Here is a 21783-nt window from a genome sequence, read left to right on the forward strand (position 1 = left end):
AAAGGCGGATCGGAACAGTCAGATTTCAGTGGGACGAGTTTTCGTTTCATGGGAACTGTAGAGTCAAATGTGCCAGAGGATATGCTCCAGAGCCTTGTCTAGTATGTAAAAAGGACTGGTTTGTGCTAAAGTGTGATATATCTATAGTTATGACAGTGCTTTTCAAAACTAAGACAACCCACGTTGCATTAAAAAATCCCTGGGTCAGCCTATGTGGCTCAGTGGTTGACACTTCACTTCCTGGTCAGGGCACATGCTCAGGTTGCAGGCTCCATCCCTAGTAGGAGGCATGCAGGAAGCAGCTGATCCATGATTCTCTCTCATCATTGAAGTTTTTCTCCCTTTCTCTCCCTCTCCCTTCCTCTCTGAAATTAATAAAAATATATTTTCAAAAAAGAGAGATAAAAATCCCGAGGTCTAAACAGTGTAACTTCCTTAGCAAGGAACCGCACCTCCTGCATCTTTGAGCCCAGCTACAGAACACGTGACCCGCGATGTCACTGTCACATGGATGAGGGGTTTGTGAAAAGACCACATAGGGCAGCAGTGCTTAAGAGCTCTTTGTTTAGAAAGCCAGGTGACTCTGGCAGGAAGGAATTACCTTTCAGCATCTTCCATGGCATTTTTGGCATCTTTGGCCAAAGGAAGGGACATGAAGAAGCAGGCAAATAACTGATTTGGGATTGTTTTCTGGTATGTCTCCGGTATGCAAGAAATCCTTTTTTTTTTTTTTTTTTTTTTTTTTTTTTTTTAAGTATGACTACTTCTGGCTTATAGAAGGAATATATATATTTTGTACATAAAGATTTCTCTTCCATGCAAGGTACAGGTAGCTAATTGACAACTGATAGGCTGAGGATGGAAGCCCTGAGATGGTTGCAGAAGGTCTCAGAGACATAGGAATCTAGGCGGCGTGGGCAAGAAGGCGGAAGGTGGCTTGGCTGGGGATGAGAGGAGCCCTGGGCCTTATCCTGAGGCAGAAGTGAGCAGAATCAGCTGATATTTCCAATGCGTTGGGAGATTCAGTTGGTAAACATCTCTCACAGATTAGAAAAGAGGAGGAGGCCAGGCAGGGACACCTGCCAGGATCAGCAGTTGCTACAACCCAGAAGAGACCATGGGAGCTGGACCTGAGGCAGCAATGCTGGCAGAACAGGGTAAATAATGAACCAGCTTTCTGGTTGAAGGATTATAAACGGGAGCCCTGGGGACCTCAAAAGTATCATGGAGGAGGAACTCAGGAGCATGACCTGCAGTCTTTTGTGAAGTCTTGTGCTCACCCCACATGTGCATGCATGAATCTGACCCTAAACAGCATATGGAAAAATCTGAGGATTGACTGACTAAGACGGTAGGTTACTGCCCAGCTCCCAGACCAGCCACTGGAGGGACATGCAGTACCAACCCAGTGGCTTGGCCAGGGCTTTGAAAGCTGAACTAGCACTGGAACCATAGCCCTCGAAGGACAGGTCATAGCGTTTGGCTTTGAACAGAACCAGGTTAACTTCCAGCTTCAACAAAAATCTCAACATTCTTCTGTAATATTTAAAGGTAACCCAGAGTCTTATAACATAATCTTCAAAATAATCAAGATGTAAGCCAGAATTACGTGGCATAGGATAAACAAGGAAAATCTCAACTTTCATGGGAAAACACAAATCAACAGACCCTGTTGCCAAGGTAGCATGGGTATTGGATTTATCAAATACTTTAAATATAAAAATGCTTCAGGAAGCAAGGGTGGCACTATTGCCATAAATGGTAAGATAGAAAGTCTCAGCAAAGAAAGATAAGAGAAAGTATAAAGGAAAACCAAGTGGAAAATTTAGAAATGAATAATACAATTAGCACCACAAAAAACTCACTAGGTGGACTCAGTAACGGATTGGAAACAGTAGACCTAAATTCAGATGCACCAGTAATTATATTAAATGTCACTGACGTAATCATAATAATCAAAGATATAATCGGAATGGGTAAACCAAGCAAGACCCAACTAAACACTGCCTGCAAGGAGCCCACCTAATGCTGTGAACAGGGGGCTTAAAAGCAAAAGGGTTGAGGAATAAATGATCATGCAAACACTAATCAAAAGGAGACTATTAATAACGTTAGAGAAAGCAGACTGCAGAATAAAGAAACTAGCAAGGGATCAAGAAGGACATTATAATGACAAAAGGATTAATTCACTCAGACATGGAAAAACCTATAGAATTTCAAAATACATAAAGTAAAAGCTGAAAGAACTGAAGAAATGGGAAATCTTCAGTTACAGTTGGAGACTTCAACATATTTCCTCTTGCCGATCAACAGAACTGGTAGCCTAAAAATCAGTAGGACTGTGGAGGGAGTGAACAGCATCATCCACTGGCTTGTTGTTTTTAAGTTTAAGTTTATCTTTTTTTGTTGAAAGTATTACAGATGTCCCTATTTTCCCCCATTGGCCTTCTCCATCACATTTCCACTCTCTTGGCTCCCTCCCCCCACCCCGCCCCCAGGCCTTCATTGCAGTATTGTTTCTGTCCATGGGTTATACATAAATGCAGATAAATTCTTTGGTTAATCTCTTCTCAGACCCCTGCCTTCCCCCTTCCCTCTGAGTTTTGCCAGTCTGTTCCATGCTTCCATGTCTCTGGATCTATTTTGTTCTAGTTGGGATTCTTAGAGTCCTGGATCCAATGTCAGCAGTATATACACTCTTGTCAAGTGAGCATAAAACATTCACCAAAATAGGCTATATCCAGTATCCTAAGTCACAGCGAAATTTTAGAATTGGAATTGTGTGTTTTCTGACCATAAGGGAATTAATTTATAAGCTGTTAGGTTCAATCAGGAAGGCAGGCAGGCGAATACTTGGGAGCCAGCAGTCCTGGATTGTGAGAGGGATGTCTGACTGCCCTTTTAGGTAGTTGGACATCTCTTGAGGGTGCAGATTGGAGAGGGTGCAGGCTGGGCTGAGGGGACACCCCACCCCTGTGCACGAATTTTGTGCGCCGGGCCTTTAGTTAATCTATAAACCAATAACAGAAGGATAACAAGATTATCTCCAAATACTTGGAAATTAAGCAACGTACTTTTAAGTAATCCATATATTGAAGAGAAATTCTCAAAGGAAATTAGAAAATATTTTGAACTACATGAAAATATAACATATCAAAATTTCTGGGATGTGGTTGAGGCAATTTATAGCATTACGTGCTTTAATTAGGGGAAAAACCCTCTAATCAATAATGTAAACACCAACCTTAAGAAACAAGGAGAGAAAAAGAAAAAGAAAGCTACTCAACCAAAATGGAGACTGACTAGCCCCATTACTATAACTGATATTAACTAAAACCATTAAATACATTTAATATGCAGTTAATCTTCTGAAAAAGGAACCTGCAGGCCCAGATGGTTTCTGGAAAATTCTATCAAACATTTAAAGACTAAATAAAGGCAATCATATATAATCTCTTTCATGAAATAGAAAAGAAGGGATTCATTCCCAACTCATTTTCTAAGGCCAGTATTACCATGACATGAAATGAGACAAAGTCTGGAGACTGCAGACCAATCTCTCTCATGAGCCAAGATTCAAAAACCCTCAGCAAAAAATATCAGCAAGCCCAACAACATTTGGAAAGAATGATGCACCATGGCTGAGAGGGAATGCAAGGCTGGTACCATGTTTGAAATTCACTCTGTGTAAATCACAGCACTAACAGCGTGAAGCAAGGGCACATAATATCAGTTGAAGCAGAAAAAGCACTTGACAAAATTCAGTATCCATTTGTTATATATAAAAAAACTCTGAGCAAACTAGAAATTGGGGGGATTTCTTCACCTTGATATAGGGTAATGTATAAACACCTACACCAAACATAACTGAAGGGGCAAGACTAAATATTCCCCCTAATATTGAGAAGGCAAGGGGGTCTATTCTTATCACTCCTATTGAACATTATACCAACGTCTTAACCAGTATATAAGGGGGAAAGGGAGAAGGGTGTATAGATTGGGAAGGAAAAAAGGAAATTGTTCTTTGTCACAGACAGCATTATTATCTAGGTAGAAAATCACGGGAAATCCACAAAAACAAAACCTGAAAAACTTTTAGAGTTAATACATTTAACAAAAGCTTACAGGATATAAAGTCAACACCCAGAAACTATTTTACTTCTAAATGCTAGTAATAAACAGTTGGGAATGGGAAAGTTTATAAAATATTTGTATATATACACATTTTATAAAATATTTATAAAATATACAAAAGTTTATAAAATATTTGTATATATTTGTATACATACAAATATATATATATAAAAGACCTGTAGTTAAACATGACAAAACATGGATGAAACCAATCAGAGAAGATCTAAATTCATAGACAGAGTAGGTTCATGGTTAGAAGTTTCAACTAGGTCAGTTCGCCTTTACTTTATCTATAGATTTAGTGCATTTTCCATAATTCTTCCAGAAAGAGATATATATATATATATATATATATATATATATATATTTTATGGATTTAACAAGCTGCTTCCAAAATTTATATAATAAGGACAAAGGAGCCAAAACCTGTTTGGTTTAGTGGATAGAGTGTCGCAGGTTCGATTCTGGTCAAAGGTACATACCTTGGTTGCAGGCACATCCCCAGTGGGAGGTGTGCAGGAGGCAGCTGATCGATGTTTCTCTCTCATCTATGTTTTTAACTCTCTATCCCTCTCCCTTCCTCTCTGTAAAAAAAAAAAATCAATAATATATATATATATATATTTTTTTTTTTAAAGAAAGAAAATGTGCAGGTAATTAAAAAAAAAAAAAAAAAAAAAAAAAAAAAAAAAGGACAAAGGACAAGGATAGCCAAAACAACCCAGAAAATGAAGAATGACATTTTAGGAGTCATGCTACCTGATTTTAAAACTTACTATGAAGCTATGGTGATCAATATAGTGTGGATTAGCAAAAGGGTAGATAGATCAATGACACAGCATGCAGGCGTCTTCAAACTAAGGCCCGCAGGCCACATGCGGCCCGCAGAGGAGTCTGATCCGGCCCGCCAGGTTTTTTGGGCAGTGAGCGCAGCCGAGGTGTTACAGTAGGAATTAGTAGTTCATATAGTCCGGCCCTCCAGCTCTCTGAGGGACCGTGATCTGGCCCCCACTTTAAAAAGTTTGAGGACCCCTGGAATCTAGAAATGGATCCACACAAGCATAGCCAATGGGTTTTTGGGCAAATCTGCAAAAGCAATTAAGTAAAAGATAGTCTCTTCCACTGATGATGCTAGGTCAGTCGGACATCTGTATAAAAAGAGAGCCTCAATCTAAACCTTAAGTTCATATACAAATTATTTCTAAATGAATCACGCATCTAAATATGAAAAATGAAACTATAAAAATGTTAGAAGTACACAAAGGAGAAAAGTTTTGTCCCTTTGGGTTAGGCACATGGCCCATGCCCCTACTTTGGGTCTTTGAGGTTCTTTCAGCTTGTGCTTCTGTTTGGTGGATGATTGATGTTTGATTTCTACGAGGTAGTTTTTTGTGACTCTGAGCCAGCATTGCTCTAACTTAATCCTACAACAACCCTGACAAATAAGTACTATCTCACTTTTGAGATGAGGAAATTGAAGCACAGAAATACTAATAAAGATGTCTAGAGTGAATTCTGTGAACTACAAATGCCCTGGGCAGTCTCTTATGAGATTGTGCCCTTTCCCACTCAGTCTGACATTCTCACCCTGCTCATCCTACTTGAAAACAAAGTCATTAATATTCATGGCTCCAATGTCCCACACTATGTACAGTTGTGTGTGTGTGTGTGTGTGTGTGTGTGTGTGTGTGTGTTTTATTCACAGGCTCACATTGAGGCTAGCTGGTTTTCTGCTGTTGAATCCCCGCATTAACCCACCTGAATCTATCTAGCGCCATCTTGTGTCTGTAGTGAATTTTACTGAAAGCAGTGTTTTAGCACTAGGGCTGGGGAACAAAAGACCTAGTGGGCAAGCTTTTGATTTCCCAAATATTACCATCAATCAGTGTGATCAGAAACTTGAACTCCACTACACATGAACTTTCTCGTGACTTCCCTTCTGCAATGTGATCAGTCAATAGAATCTGTGAGAGAAACTGATCATAAAGAGAAACATTCACTTTGGCCTTTAGCTCTTGCTTTGCCTGCGTGTTCTGGAGCAGTGTCCTAGCTTTCTGGGCTGCCTGAAGCCCCAGAGGCCCTGAGAGGTCAGGATGGAGACATGCATTCCTGCCTTTCCAGCCCTGGGGGGAGGGCTCAAGGGACGCACCTTCCAGAGACTGAGGAGTCTGCATTGTCTCCTCTGTGCTGTCGGACAGATTTAGAAGAAGATGCTAAAACCCGCCTGCAGATTTACTTCTTCGTTTAATTTTTTAAAATAATTATTATTTTTTCATTATAGTTTACATTCAATATTATTTTATACTAGAGCCCCAGTGATTGAAATTCTGCACAGGCAGGGTCCCTGATGAGAGCCTATCTGTGGAGAGACCACCTGGGCGATCAGGGAGGGAGGTGCCCCCTCTGACACCCGTCTTGGGTGGCCTGGCGTTGCCTGCTTGCCGGCCCTGCCCCCCTCCCCCCACCACCACTGGTCACCTCCCTCTGCAGGGTGACTGGCAAGGTAATAAGGGTGGGGGTGTGCACGCTGGCACCTGCCTTGGCTGTTCTGGGGCCTGTGGGCTGGGGCAGCTCCTGCATTGAGCATCTGCCCCTTGGTGGTCAGTGTGCATCACAGCAACTGGTTCCCCCATGTGTTCAATTTGCATATTCGGCTTTCATTATATAGGGTTAGCTTCAGGTGTACTGCATAGTGGTTAGGCAAGCACATGTTTTACAAAGTGCTCCCCCGATATTTCTAGTATCCACTAGCGGAAACTCAAGTGGGAAAAGGACTGTGGTGCAAGTTCCCTTCCCTGGAGTTTCGCCAGCTTGTTTTCGAAGGGAGAGGAGGAGCAAGAGGGGAGAAGGGGAACGCGGGGCAGGATGCGCTGAATTCTCAGAGCGCTTCCCTGACGTGGAGGTGGGAGGGGTGCACTGCTAGTGAAAAAACCTAAAAACCAAAGAAAAGCATCTAACATTTTATAGTCTGATTTCGTCCCCTTTTCTACAGAGGAGGTTTACTTTTCTATTATAGAAGTAAAAGATGCTCATAATGGAAAAGTGGGTAAGTAGGAAAATAGTACATCCAAAGAACATATGCACAATCATCATGCTTAATGTATCACGGGGCTTCCTTTCGTTCTGCGCATGAAGATGTTAGTGATTACCTGAATTATGTGATGTTTATTCATGATTTTCTACATTTTAATTCTTTCATTATAAACACTTTATAGTTAGGACATAGCTTTGGTAAATGACTGTAGGCTGAGTTCCAGAGGTATGATAGGTATTTAGGTGATCATTTTAATACTATCGATGACACTTCAGTGAGTTGCTTCATCCCTTTTCCTCTTTTAACATAGGATTATTTCCTTAGGGTAGATTCCTGAAATCACATTGATAGGGGTGGAGGGGGGTGGGTGGGGAAGAGAGGACTTTTAAGCTCTGAGTACCGACCAGGAGAAGCCAGACCATCCTGGCTGGCGGTGGGATCCACTCCTCAGCGGTGGTGGGTTTGGGGTACATTCCCTCACTTTTCAGAGCCTGAGTTTTTGCCTCTGTCAGGAGGGGGTAACAATATCCACTGCACAGGAGAGCTGTTGCATTAATAACACATATAAACCTCCCCCCACTTAGAGCATGGCACATAATAGGCTCTAAATTATATAGCAACTATTTTAAAAAACAGTGGCAGCACTAAATAGTCATATTGCAGGATTTGTGCCAATTTGCCCCGCCACCGGTAATGTATGAAGTTACTTGTTTACCCTCACTAGCAATGAATAACTGGATCATTTCTTTCAAATATATCTTTGATCATTTCGGTGAAAATGCTGCCTCAATGTTGTTTTAGTTGGCATTTTTTTTTTAGTGAGAATGTACATCTTTGTACATTATGTGTACCAGCTTGTTGTCTCTTATGAAATGCTTTTGGCTTTTTTTCTGTTGGCATTTAGTATTTTCTTATCAATTAGAGGCCTGGTGCATGAATTTGTGATGGGTGGGGTCTGGCCAGCCCACCCTAATGGGTATGTGGGGAGGGGCCATGGTCAGTGGGGGGAAGGCTGGGAGAGGGGCCACAGGTGGTTGGCTGGCCAGCCCCACCCTCTGTCGGGGTTGGAGGGGCCGATTGGGGACCAGGCTGGCCAGGGGAGGAGCCACGGGAGCTTGTGGGGGGCTGATGGGGACCCTGATCAGGCCGGTTGGCTGCTACAGTGTGTGGCATAGCGACCAGTTGTTCTGGTTGTTCCTTCATTCCAGTTGCTTGGTGTATATATATATATATATATGTATATATGAAATATTTATATAATACATTATTTAAACATTTATCATATTCACTTTCATATGTCCTTTATCTACTATTATCTTTTTATACCAAACTTTGGTTTCCTTTATATGTGACATACATATTTCTCATTCAGATGAAAAAGTGGCTGCAATAATAACCTCTTCATTATACATTCTGTAGATGAATATTTTATTGAATCTATGACATTCCTTGCAAAAATGACAAAATTATGTATTAATTTCCAACCATCCTACATCTCACTATTATTTTTCATGTCATTAAATTTGCCTGAAGTCTAGGGCAGTGTTAAATGAAGATGGGATTAGGAGGCATAATTTAAAAATGATTCCTGATTTTAATAGGAATAGCTCCAGTGTTTCACCATTAAATAGAATATGACTCTGTTATTACAATAATTATGCTGTTTATTGTGTCAAGGATCTAAGTAATTTTTTTTTTTAAGTTTTGAGTTTTTCCATATTAGGGGCATAATTTTTTCCAGAATGATTATGTGGTTGTGTTATTTGATCTTTTGTTGGGTAGGATAATAATAGCTTTCTAATAACACACATATATTTGTATGCTTGCAATTATTATATACTCACTATTTCCTGTTTTACTTTTTTCAACTAACACCATTTTACATAGACTTTCCTACAACCTACATATAAATTTGTATGTGTGTGTAATGCGTAAAAGAAAGAATGTGAGCCTTGGCCCCTGTGGTTCAGTGGTTAAAGTGTTGGCCCGCACCTTGAAGGGTCTTGGGTTTGATTCATGGTCAAGAGCATGTCCCTAGGTTGCAGATTCAATTCCCAGCCCTGTCCTGGGCATGTGCAAGAGGCAATCAATGCATGTGTCTTACTCCCATCAATGTTTCTCTCTCTCTCTCTCCCTCTCTCTCTCTCTCTCTCTCTCTCTCTCTCTCTCTCTCTCTCTCTCTCTCTCTCTTTCTCCTTCTTTCTCCCTCCTCCATTCTTCCCCTCCCTCCATTCCATTTTCTCTAAAAAGGCAATGGGAAAAATATCCTTGGGTAAGGATTAACAAAAATAGAAAAGAAAGAATGTGAGAAAAATGCATTAATATATTAAGATTGCTTAACCTAAATTATGGGATTATGAATTATTTTTACTGCACTCCTCTATGTTTCCAGTTTGTGATGTCCTACTGTCATCATGAAAAGAAAGTATTGCCTAACAATGTCAATGCCATTAATTATGGGTAAAATGAGATTTAGGAGGTCAGATATGGTTTTAAGGAACCTACTTAGAGTATGTAACTTCTGCTCATTATCTAGAGTCCAAGCTGTTTGGATATGAGGGAGCTGAAAGCATGGAGTTCATGTATTTTTGAAAAAGGAAATGCCATGGCTGGGATTTCCTTTTTCAATAATGGCTATATGTGATGACTATTTTCCTTCACTAAGGATTTAGGACTTCGCGTTTGAAAAATGATATTTTTCGTGATTTCTGACATCTTAAACTCTGCAAATCTTTGTAAGGAATTACAAATGATATTAAAATACACATATATATCCCTTATCTAAAGGGTTCAAACGGCATCAGCTGGGGATGGTCCCATAGCCTCTGGGGACAACTAGACAGGTTGCTTGTAGAATTTTCATTTGTCCTCGGTCCCCACCAGGAGGCTACAGCTCAGACACCATCTCGTGGCTATCACTGCCTATCTAGTGCACAGATATAGAAACGTCAAAACATGCATTTACACATCAAGACACAGAGAAACAGCAATCACTGGATTTGGTACCTTAATTGCATCTTTCAGGCACCAGGAATAGCCCTTGTTTCCTCTGCCGTGGTCCACACTTTTGTCTCTGAAATGAGATTTTGCTAATTTCAGAGCCCAGGCATTTTCTTCAAATTTGGTTCTTAACATACTGTGTACTTAGCGTGTGGGAATCTCAATGGCCATTATGATCGTTGAAAATTATATTTACACGTAAAACCATAATGTCTCCTTGCTTCTTTTTCTCTCCTTCTCTGTAGCTCTGGGCCAGATTATGCTGTATGTGGATGGGATGAACGGAGTAATAAACCACAATGAAACCATTCAGTGGCTGTACACTCTCATCGGGTCAAAGGTAAGAGAAGCTTCTGGTTGAACATCGCGTTCAGATTCAATATCATCTGCCTTTTTTCTGTTATCCTGTCTGAGAAGCTTTTGCAGAAGGGAAAATTACTGCGTTTCTAAATACCATGGAGAAACCATCAGATTAAAAGCCCTCAAGAATGAGAATGTAAGAATTGTGCATCCCAGCCCCCTTTTCCTGGGTAGCACATGCAGTGGTGGGGGCCTGGGCCTCTGCTGAGCTGGGCATTTGCTTTCTCACTTGGGGCATCATCTCCAGATCAGTGCTGCTTTTTCTCCATCTGTCATTTTCCCAAAGGAAGGTCCACAGTGGCCTCTGGCTCCTGTGTTCACACTGGGCCGGTCACTGTGAGGGTGAGAAAACAGAGCCACAGGGCAGCCTAAGCCTCGCAGCCATGGTGATAGAAAGGGGACAGACCATGGGCGATGGCCCGCAGCCCATGCTCGCTCACTGTGACATCCGATGACCCTGCAGGCTGTGCCCAGTTTCAGGCCAGTGGCCAAAAGTCAACAGCGCCAACAGCCACCAAGTTTTTTTTCCATGCAATTCTTATTTTATTTTATTTTATTGATTTTTTATAGAGATGATGGGAGAGAGATAGAGAGTTAGAAACATGGATCAGCTGCCTCCTGCACACCCCCTACTAGGGATGTGCCCCAACCAAGGTACATGCCCTTGACAGAAATCGAACCTGGGACCTTTCAGTCCGCAGACTGACGCTCTATCTGCTGAGCCAAACCGGTTTTGGCTGTCTTCCGTGCAATTCTAATGTGATTACCTCTTATTCACAAAACCAACCCAGTGTCCCCTGACACTCCTCATCACCCTGCATCTAGACGGTGAGGAATCTGCAAGCAGAAAAGATGCAACAACCTACCTTTTTAGGTTTTGGGAAGGAAGCCTTAGTTCCTTAAACACACAAACTGGGCGATAGGGCCACAGAGCTCCTCCCAGTTCAGATGAAATGAAGGAGTCGGGGGAGCCAGGGGCCCCTAAGGCTTTCTTTTGACTAAGAGTTGAGTTTTCAGATCCTAAAAGGTTTGCCTTGAGATCCTGTGGTTTTTACCTTAAACAGGCACAGAGTTGATACTGAAATCCTGGGTTAGGGAAACCTTGCCATCCTGTCCTCATAACCTTCCCCTTTCCTGCCATGAAAGGCAACACAATGTGATGCTACCATCAGGCCTGCCAGAGGGTCATTGTGCAACGCATATTTGCAGATATTTGAGGCTCAGACTCAGAGGACAGAATGATGTATTTGCAGCCAAAGAATTACTTTTTAAGAGAAAGAAAAAGTGTTTTCAATAAAGTGCTTTAGTCTGTTTACCAAAGTCCATCCTTAAACCCCAGTCAGAGGTAAGAAGCAGTTGTCCACCCTGTGACTTCTCACATGTGTGAGTTTTTCCTCTTCATGCATATGGAAGTCTCATTAGTTGGGATAAGATGATTCAGCTTATACGGCATAGCCTTTTGTCTCTGACACAGCCTCTCTCTCGTGCCGTATGGATCCCCTTCTGACCCATGGGGGAGGCCCCAGGGACCCCCAGCTCCTTGCGGGTGACTCCTGATGCAGTTATGGAGTCTATCCCATCTATGGTGCTGTCCACCTTGGCTTGCTCCATTCTCTCTAGTTCTCTGTCAGCCCCACTGAATTGCATTCTTCCAATGGTGCCCTAGGTTGCTGACCACAGATCTCTAAATATCCTTGGTACTTGTGTGATGTTGGTCATGCTTCCCTATTCCTCCCAGAACAGCTACTAGCTGAGGGAAGTCCTGGCCACAGCCCCCTTTCACACACACACACACACACACACACACACACACACACACTGTAAGATGATGAGGGTGATTAGTGGTACGTGGTGTGTAGAATAGAGTGGTGGAGTGAGGAGAAATTGACAGGGATGATAGGATAAGGGCTAGTGTAGTATCAACACTGGAAGGCGGAGAGCTACGCAGTCAGATGTATCTGTTGGGCTGATGGACAGATGGTGACACAGACTTCAGGGCTTGATCGGAGATCCTTGGCATATACTGAATTCAAGCTTCAGTATATGCCATTGGAAGAAAGTGTTTCATTAAGAAATTCTGGTATCTTAAATCACCAGAATTTTTCTGTTGATAAAATATTCAGGTATTCTTAGCTCTTTCTGGTAAGCTTGTAAACAGTGGTCCAGCTTTGCAGATCAAGATATCTCGCGGATTTTGAATTCCTTCTTAATAGCCAGCGTCCACTTCTATAACATGTACTTATGCTTTTTTAGTGGAAAATGGAACAAACAGAACGAAGCATGTTTTTCTGACCACCCCTCCCCCTTTTGTAATTTAAGTCCTGAGGTTTGGAAATTGTTTTCTTTTTATGGTGGTTGCATTGTTAGAAGAGGAGTAGGAATTTGGAGATTTTGGGGGAAATGCTTTTATTTCTACGTATTTAACCTGCTATGTATAGTTTTTGGGTTTCTCTGAGTACAATAAACACGTTCAGGGAGCTCCAGTTTGCTTTCAAATGCACACTTATGGAGGAAAATTGCCTTTTATTCCTTTTCCATACATGTGGTGGTTACATTTTATCTAAAACCTGGACACCCGGGTTCTTTTCAGGCTGACTCCACACCCTCTCTGTGGGTTGATCCAGAAAATGAAAAACCCGGCAAAGCACACCATGTCATCACCACCCTGCTACCCCCTCCATCCCAGCCTCCCGGGCAGGGAGGAATGCTGGAACCTCGAGTGGTTTATGCAGACTGGAGGCTCAGGCCCCAATGGAGGCCTGACGAATGTACATCCCTGCGTTAAAGGCTCTTTGTCCCCGTGAGGACTCAGCCTCTGTTTCACGCTGAACAGGAACAGAGAATGCGAAGTGAGAGCTGGAGCAGAAAGGAAAGTTCAGTCTGCCCTCCCCCCCCCTCCCCAAATGTGCTAAAGTTCGCAGCTGGCTCTGTGTGCCTGTCTCCCCGCCAGCCCAGTGCAAAGGGCTGGTCTCTGATTCCTGTTACATATTGTCATTTAGCTGTGTATGTGTGTGAAAACAATAAAATAGAACACTAGCATTCGCTAGGGGGTGATCAAGTGAGAAGTAGGTAACGTGTGGCCCAAAGGCTGAGTCTTGACCATCTAGTGCTCCCTCCAGCCCCAAGGAAGTGGAATCGTTTGTGTGAGCAGGAGCCCGGAGGCGGTCATATAACCTTTCTGCTCCGTGGAAACCCAGAAAGGTGGCTGGACCCACCCTGTCCGACCGGCTCTCTTCTTCCCAGAAAGGGCTGTCCCCTGGGAAAGGCTTTCTGTCCTCGGAGCCGTGGCCCTGACGGCCTCTAGTGTGGGGAACACTCTCAGTTGTGTGTTGTAGGTGTTCTGGGCCCTACACCTCCTTGGGTCCTGGGCATCTGGAAGGTGCTGAAGACATTGAAAGAAGCAGGGCATCTTGGAATTGGGAGGGACCTTAAACGGTGCAGCCAGTCCCCCTCCATCCAGGCTCTGAATTCCTCCAACAATCACCTTAGCGAGTGGCCACCAAGAACATCCAGATGTGGGAACTGCGCTCTCTGCCTCAACCCCTGCTCTGTGGCTGACTTCTTGCTGCCCTGTATCTCTGTAGAATTCATTGTGATTGGTTGTTTTTATCTTTCCAAAGATCGCTCTTCCATAAGAATGAGAACCCATTCTGATTGATCTTCCCTCGGTGCTAGGCGAGTGGGCACGCGTTTGAGCTGATAAGTCATTTCAATGAGACTCTTCATTGGGACACGAAGGAGTACCAGGCAGAGCTGAACACCAGACAGTTCAGATGGGAGAGGCCAGGCCACACCCCTTTGGGAAACCTTTGCATCTGAGCCAGTGGTGGTGGCTGCCCTGGCGGCCGTGGCTTGTTCCCACCCTCCTCCTTTGTGGTCCTCGCTCTTGGTGCTACAGTGGACCTGCCTTACCTGCTCTGTCACTGGCCTCTGGTTTGTTCCTTTCAGCCGAGCTGATTAGAATGCCTCAGATAAGTTCAAGTAGCACCAAATGTGGATTTTTAAGAGCATAGAGATGACCATATGTTTGGACTTGGAAGAATGGGTATGTGGCTTCCCTGTGGTTGTTCCAAAGCTTTGGAGGGTTTTGACTGTATTTTATTTACCTACTTGAGGGCATCAAATTAAGTGCTTTCTGGATAAATGAGGGATTGATGTAGAGATCTTTTGAAGTAATCGTACTTTTATCATTTCCAGGTGTATGCAGCAATGCTAAGAAGGTATTTCTGAGGAGTCCTGCTCGCTGTATTTTGATGATTAGTTAGGATATGTTCTCAATTAGTATCATGCATTTCCATAAAGCTAATGTTCTCATATTCTCTCTTTTCCGAAGTAGCTTAACTACCCAATATGCTTAGTAATTTCACTTAGTAAGTCTTCCAAACACATGTCACATGCAAACATAAACTTAGACTCACCTGTAACCAAATTGATAGAAACCTGAAATCATGAATGAGTTTGGGGATCGATCTCTCTCTCTCTCTCTCTCTCTCTCTCTCTCTCTCTCTCTCAATACCCAAAATACTCCAAACAGAGTCTTTATAGCAAAAGAGAAGACATGAATAGGCATGTTGAGACCAATAGAAAAGGATTTGCTAGAAAACAGAGGTTTCTTAATTAGAGAGCCTGGTATCGGAGAGTGGCTCAGGGGGTCCTGGGTTCTGGGACTATGTGGGCCAAGACCCAGGACCACAGATGCTCAGAAGAAACCTTGATGAGATGGGCACGAGCGGCCCTGCTGAGATCGGCTGATGGGGAGCAGGTTTGGGCAGCAGCCAGGTTCTTTCCCAGGAAGGCCCTGCGAAAGGCCTAAACCACATAATGACAGTCCGCCCACGAAGGAAGTCGCCAAGCCTGGACTTGCTGGGTATTTTATTTACTTGGAGAGATTTCTTGGGCTCTAAGTGTAGAAAGATAGTGCAGTTTATTGTGCCATTGCCTTCCCTCCTACCCCCAACCTTGTAGTTGGTGAGGAATTTAGTTGATTCCTTCCCAGGGCACAGAGGACCAAGCGCAGGACTCGGACTATGAGGGTAAAATGCCCTGCAGAGCTGAGGGCTCTCCGGAGAGCTCCACTCCCGGGGGTAAGGACAGGGTCGTGAGGATGGATGTCCTCAGTGTAGTCCTGCAGTCACTGGGAAGTGAAGAACTGGAGCCAGCAGTGTGGGAATTCTTTTGAGAAGTTTCCCTATACAGGGGAGCTGAGAACCCCGGGACAGGCGGGAAAGAGGTGGGGAGTGAAGGAAAAGACACGGTGGTTTACTAGGGAAGTGTGACAGAGGGGAGCGGGGCAGGGCAGTGGAGGTGTCTGCATGATTTTGGAGACATGACTTGGGGTTGGGTGGTGCTTTTACTCTGCTCCCTGTGGGAGTGCACGGTGTCCCAAGTTCTCTGTAAAGTCCCATGGGTCCCTAAGATTTTGATGTGAGAACATGACTCCAGGAGGCCCTGGCTCTTCCTTAGGCTGCAAGTGGAGAACCTGGAGCCAGTTCACCACCATGGTGACGGAGGGGAGGGCCACGCATTGATTGGCTTGTCATGAATTGACTCATTCTTTCATTAAGGAAACATCACTGAGCCCATTCTGTGCCAAATGCCATTCCAGGCCCTGTAAACAGTGCAGATAAGCCCCTCTCTTCAGGCTGTGTTCCTGCCTGGGAGGGATGAGCAGCTGACAAACAAGTTGCTAGGGATGGAACAAGCTTTCCCTCCCTCCCTCCCTCCCTCCCTCCCTCCCTCCCTCCCTCCCTCCCTTTCTCCCTCCTTTCCTTCCTTCCTTCCTTCCTTCCTTCCTTCCTTCCTTCCTTCCTTCCTTCCTTCCTTCCTTCCTTCCTTCCTTCCTTCCTTCCTTCCTCATTCATCTTCACCTAAGGATATTTTTCTCATTGATCTTTAGAAAGAGTGGAAGGGAAGGAGGGAAGGAGGGAGAGAGGAAGAGGGGAGAGGGAGAAAAAGAGAAACATTGATGTGAGAAAGACACATCCATTGGTTGCCCCCCATATGGGCCCCAACTGGAGCGAGGATCAAACCTGCAGCCCAAGTCCTCACCAGAAAAGTGAGAATGGTCATCATTCCTACTCTACAGTGCTCAAGTCTAGAAAAAAAGTCATGTAGAGTACTCCCCCCTCACTTGTGGTTTTGCTTTCTGTGATTTTAGTTACCTATGCTCCATTGCAGCCTGAAAATATTAAATGGAAAATTCCAGAAATAAACAATTCATGCCTTTTAAGTTGCTTGCCGGTCTGAGTAGTGTGATGAAATCTTGTGCTGCCCAGCCACGTCCCACCTGGGATAGGAACCATCCCTTTGCCCAGTGGACCCGCCCTATAGACACGCTCCGAGCTTGCCTGGTGGTCATGCCGTGGCCAGCTCGGTTGTCAGAAGGACTGTCACAGTATCGCAGTGCTTGTGTTCATGTCACCCTTATAGGAGCCTAACACTACGTCACACCATGTGCTTCATCACCTCCTGCATCTCATCACGTAGGTCTGTGTCATCTTACATCAGAAGAGTGAGTGCAGTGCAATGAGAGAGAGACTGTATTCATATAATTTTATTACAGTATATTGTTATAGTTGTCCTTTATTTAAAAAAATTCTTTATTGATTAAGGTATCACATATTTGTCCTCAATCCCCCATTCCAATCGCCCCCACTCATGCCCCCACCCCCTATTGTCCTTGACCACTGCTTAGGTTCATATGTGTGCACACAAGTCCTTTGGTTGATCTCTTCCTTTTATCCCCACCCTCCCGTTGAGGTCCAACAGTCTGGCCCATGGCTCCTTCTCTCTGGGTCTGTTCTTGTTCATCAGTCTATGTTGTTCACCATTTCCTCTAGAGAAGTGAAATCATGTCCTACTGGAAATATACTTACAAGAATCAAAAATGAGACAAGCAATGATTATTATGCTGAAAGGCATAGGAATCAGTCTGTAGAGAGTTTCTTTCTGGGCCACCAGTTCTTTTGAGACCCAATTTCAATGTCAAACAGTTCAATAGAGTTGTCGTTTTTTATTATAGGTTGTTGTTCATCTGTTACTGTGCCTAATTTATAAGTTAAACTTCATCGTAGGTGTGTATGTATAGGGAAAAACATAGAATGAAGGGTTCGGTACCCTCTTTGGTTCCAGGCATCCACTCGGGATCTTGGCGCTTATCCCCACCGATAAGGGGAAGAGGAACGACTGGAACTGACTCAGCCACCACTCCCTGGGGCATTGAGAGACTGCTGGGACCTAAGGCCCTGGGTTCGAATTTGGGTTCTGTTATTCTTGGGCAGGGTGCTCCGTGCCTCGGTTCCTTGATCTGAGCAGTGGGGATAACGCTCACACCTGCCTTCGGAGGCGCCGGGGAGGAAGCCTGTGTGGTTGTGGAGGAGAGCGCCCGGTCTGAAGCACGCGCGGTGCCCGCTGCCCGCCGCTGTCAGAGATGGCGCCTTTGGGTGCGAGGGGCTGTGGGCGCCTGCATGACGGTTTCTCTCCCTCGCAGTTCCGCCTGGTGGTGAAGACGGCCCTGAAGCTGCTGCTGGTCTTCGTGGAGTACTCCGAGTCCAACGCGCCCCTGCTGATCCAGGCGGTCTCCGCGGTGGACACAAAGCGAGGTGAGCGGTCCCCACCCCCTGATCTCATCCAGGGGAAAATGTCTGATGTGGGAAGACTCCCGCTTTTTACACGTTCCACACAGAATTAGGATGAGCAGAATTCCCTCGGTGTGGACCTCCCCCTGCAGGAAACACAGTGAGTGCATAAAGATTAGAAACAGAGCGAGCTTTGCAGGGGGAGAAAAGCCCTCGTGGGCACACCTAGCAGGGGCCTGGCCCTGAGCTTGGCTTCTCGCTCTGTCCCCCGCCACTGAGCACAGGCAGGACCAGGTCTTTCTCCTTCTTTCCCATCCTGTCCTGCCCTGGCTCCTTCCTCCCCTCCTGTCACACAGGCTTGATCCACTCTGACCCCTAGATGTTCCCTTTTCCTCCACCACACGTCCCTTCCCTCCTGGGGTCCCTCACCGTCTCTCACCTGGTGCTACGCTGGCCTCTGCAGTTGGAGGATTTTTCTAAAACACACATTTGTTCACACCATTTTCCATCTGATACCTGTCCATGGCTTCCAGTGCCCACAGGATTAGGTCCAAACCCTCCATCTGGCCCTGTACCATCCAGCCCCTATCTACCTGCCACGTGTCTCCCACCTGGCCTGCGCCACACCCCCCTCCCTTGGGTCAGACAGCTCTCAGCGCCCCATACGCCCCTCTTCTCTGCTGTACTGTTTTCATTGCCCGTCTCTCCCGGGTGTGTGCCCTGCCTGAGGACAGGGTGCCCTCCTCTTGGTGTCCCAGTGCCTGGCGGGCCTGCCCTGCGCACTTGATGAAGATCAGCTTTGGATCTGGTTCAGTGTGTAACGTGCTGTGTGGCCCCCTATAATGTTGTAAAGCCTGAAACCAAGTTGTTGGAGGGTTTTGTTTTGTTTTGTCCTTTTAAAAAAACAAACTTTTAGTTTTGTTCCCCAGTAAGAATTGGTGATGATAATGGTAAAAAACTTGATAACATTTATTTTCTCTGTATGATTATAACAGTAATGCTCTCTGTAGAAAATTTGGGGGAAGTGGGGAAACTGTATAAAGCAGACAACTGCAGCATCACCTCTCATCTCACCAGACAGCAATCGTGTTAACACGGTGGAACATTTCCTTATGGTGTGTGTGTGCCTGCACAGATTTATGCACAAGTCAGCTGAGATACAACCAGACCCACCTTCCAGGGCTCAGTTGGAAGGTGGAAGAAAGTAGATCGCTGGTTCCTTTGAAAATTGGAATGTAAGTTAATGAAAACCAGCCAGAACCATACATCGGGCCCCATACCTTTCCCATGAATGCGCAGGCAGATGTCAGCTCCCTGCACGGCAGATCTCAGGCTGGGGCGTCTCTGGGCCTCTGTGTGGATGTGTGTGACAGAGACAAACTCATGCATGGTCACAACTGTGAGTCTGGAAGGTGGGCTCCAGACTAGCACAGGTCTGTGTGCTTCTTTCTATCACAACATGGTGTCATCTGGTACTAGATTTGAAATTCCTATGGCCAATAGTATATCATGAGGCCAGCTGAGAATCCTCAATGAAGATTGCCAGTGACTTCAGAAACAGGACAGGGGGGCGGTAAGTGAGTGGTGGTGGGGAGTTTCCCAAGGCCAGTGAATGAGAGTTAGGGCCAGAGATGGATTTCTGGGGAGATAGCGAAGCAGATCCTTTCATTCATGCTTAGAGGAATCATGGTCAGTGCCCAACTCTGGGGATTACTTTAGAATGATGAATGGACTCTTCAGCTTCCTGTCCTAAATTCAGCTAACCCATGGGCCCTTATCGTGGGGGCCGTGTTAGAGGGGCTAGTCTTTTCATGACCTTGGGTTGTGCTTTGACTTCATTGACTTGGGAGCTGTTTCCTTCCTTGAGCCTCACGTTTCGTGAGGGTGTGTCATGGGGTAGAGGAATGGTCCTGAGATTAACCCAGAGCATGATGTCCCATTCAAGACTCCATCCACTGGCTCAGCCAAAGGCTTGGAGTTGTACTCAGTCTGTCCCCTGTGACAAAATGATGGCCGTCTTTTCCCAACTTATAAAAAAAGAATGAAACAAAGGGGGGGGGGGGAATTAAACAAGTTAACGGGTTGTTTACTTAGCTTCATGGTTTTTTTGCCTATAAAATGTCTTAAGTTTTGGGCAACTACTGTCATCTGTCTGCTACTGAGCACTAGAAGCTGGAAGAAAAAAAGGAATATCACCAGTGGAACAAATTGAGACACATAGTTTATCACATGTGGTTCAACAGTACATTCCTCTTATAGACATGTGTGGTCTTGGCCGTAATGCATGCATATAACATCATCCTATTTTACTGCTAGTCAGTGTTCCCGAACCCCGTGGTGGAATGAAACATATCCATATATCATGGTGTTTGCAGAGGGCCCCTGACTCCCAGGTGTGTTTCCACCAATAGGTGTGGAAGCAGCTGTCCACTTCCTCCTCGGCCTCTGAGAGCAGACAGAGGTGCCAGAGGTGACGAGGGCCAGCCAAGCATGTCCACTGTGCACAAGCTGAAGCCGTAAATTCTACTCCTCAGGTGCATTAGACACATCCCTCTGGGCAGATGGGGTGGAGAATGGGCATATTAAAGCATAGACTGGGTTTGCTTGAATAGAAAGGAATTCTTTTGGATGATGAAAACTCTCATATTTAAAGAATCAACAAATAAGCTAGGAATCATCAAACATTACTACCACTAGCAGCCAATGAAGTTCTCTTAGGATACATCCCCCCTGGTTGCTTTACAGCCTGGATTAACCAGAAGGGTGCATTATATGTGCATGGATAGTTTGGCCAACTGTGGGCCAGTTAGGGAGCCAGAATAAAAGCTGAGGAGTCTAAGTCCATCTTAGGGGCTGGTGAATATTTATGAATTAATGGAAGTCTAAAATGCCCCATTTGATCCAGACAGTTGGCGCTTTTGCTGCGGGGCTGGAATGAAAAGGTAGATTTGGGCTAGTCTCTGAGGCACGTGGCAAGGAGGCTTTGCGTTCTGCTCAGTTTCCAGTTTCTCTCCCAAGACAAAGTGATGGCCATCTTTTCCCAATTTGTAAAAAAAAAAAAAAAAAAAGGAAAGAAAAATAAATGTTTTTAATAAAGCAGACACACCCGTCTGCTCAGACTACTAGGTCATCTTCTCTTTGGCTTGGATCTCCAAGTCACCTTCTCTTTCTAACGGACAGAGCCTCGCAGGAAGATACAGAGGCAGTGAGCGCTTCCAGAGCCCATGAGGGGGCCTTGCCTTGTCATCTGCCTCCTTTCCCTGAGAATTCCCCTAGTGATGGACTGGAAACTGGTTGCGAACCCTCAGTAGCCCTGGGAAGGGTATCCTTCCCTCTGATAATCTCAGACAGAGGGTGGGGCAAGTAACCAGACTGGGTAACCCATTCGGAAATTTCCATTGTAAATGGTGAGTCAGCACCAATTCGGTTCAGCGCTGCTTTTGAAGAAGCTTCATTTTTCATTTGCATGGGAGGTGATGAGATATGACATAATTCTCCAGCATGTGTAGCACACATGATTAACAGGGGAAACTGTCCCGCCATCCTTTTAAGCTCTCCTGTCTCTGATTTCTGCTCAGGATGTATGGATCTGCAAAAAATGCACACAAAGTATGGTGGGTGTTAGGGGATGACAGAACGCCAGCCCCATTCCCATTATTATTTATAGCCAAAGTATGT

The 21783-nt window shown here is 44.7% G+C and overlaps 1 protein-coding gene across 23 annotated transcripts in view; it reads left to right on the forward strand.

Annotated features, from left to right (window-relative positions):
* Positions 1–21783, forward strand: part of FHOD3 (formin homology 2 domain containing 3) — a 335026-nt gene that overhangs the window by 190062 nt on the left and 123181 nt on the right. For all 23 annotated transcript variants that reach the window (XM_045574974.1, XM_036419534.2, XM_036419535.2 and 20 more), the window contains exons 6-7: positions 10414–10508; positions 18018–18129. In XM_045574974.1, the coding sequence (XP_045430930.1) occupies positions 10414–10508; positions 18018–18129 (207 nt within the window). The remainder of the gene's footprint in view (positions 1–10413; positions 10509–18017; positions 18130–21783) is intronic.

Source organism: Pipistrellus kuhlii, unplaced genomic scaffold (genome assembly GCF_014108245.1).
Source record: "Pipistrellus kuhlii isolate mPipKuh1 unplaced genomic scaffold, mPipKuh1.p scaffold_m20_p_6, whole genome shotgun sequence".
NCBI classification, from domain to species: Eukaryota; Metazoa; Chordata; class Mammalia; order Chiroptera; family Vespertilionidae; genus Pipistrellus; species Pipistrellus kuhlii.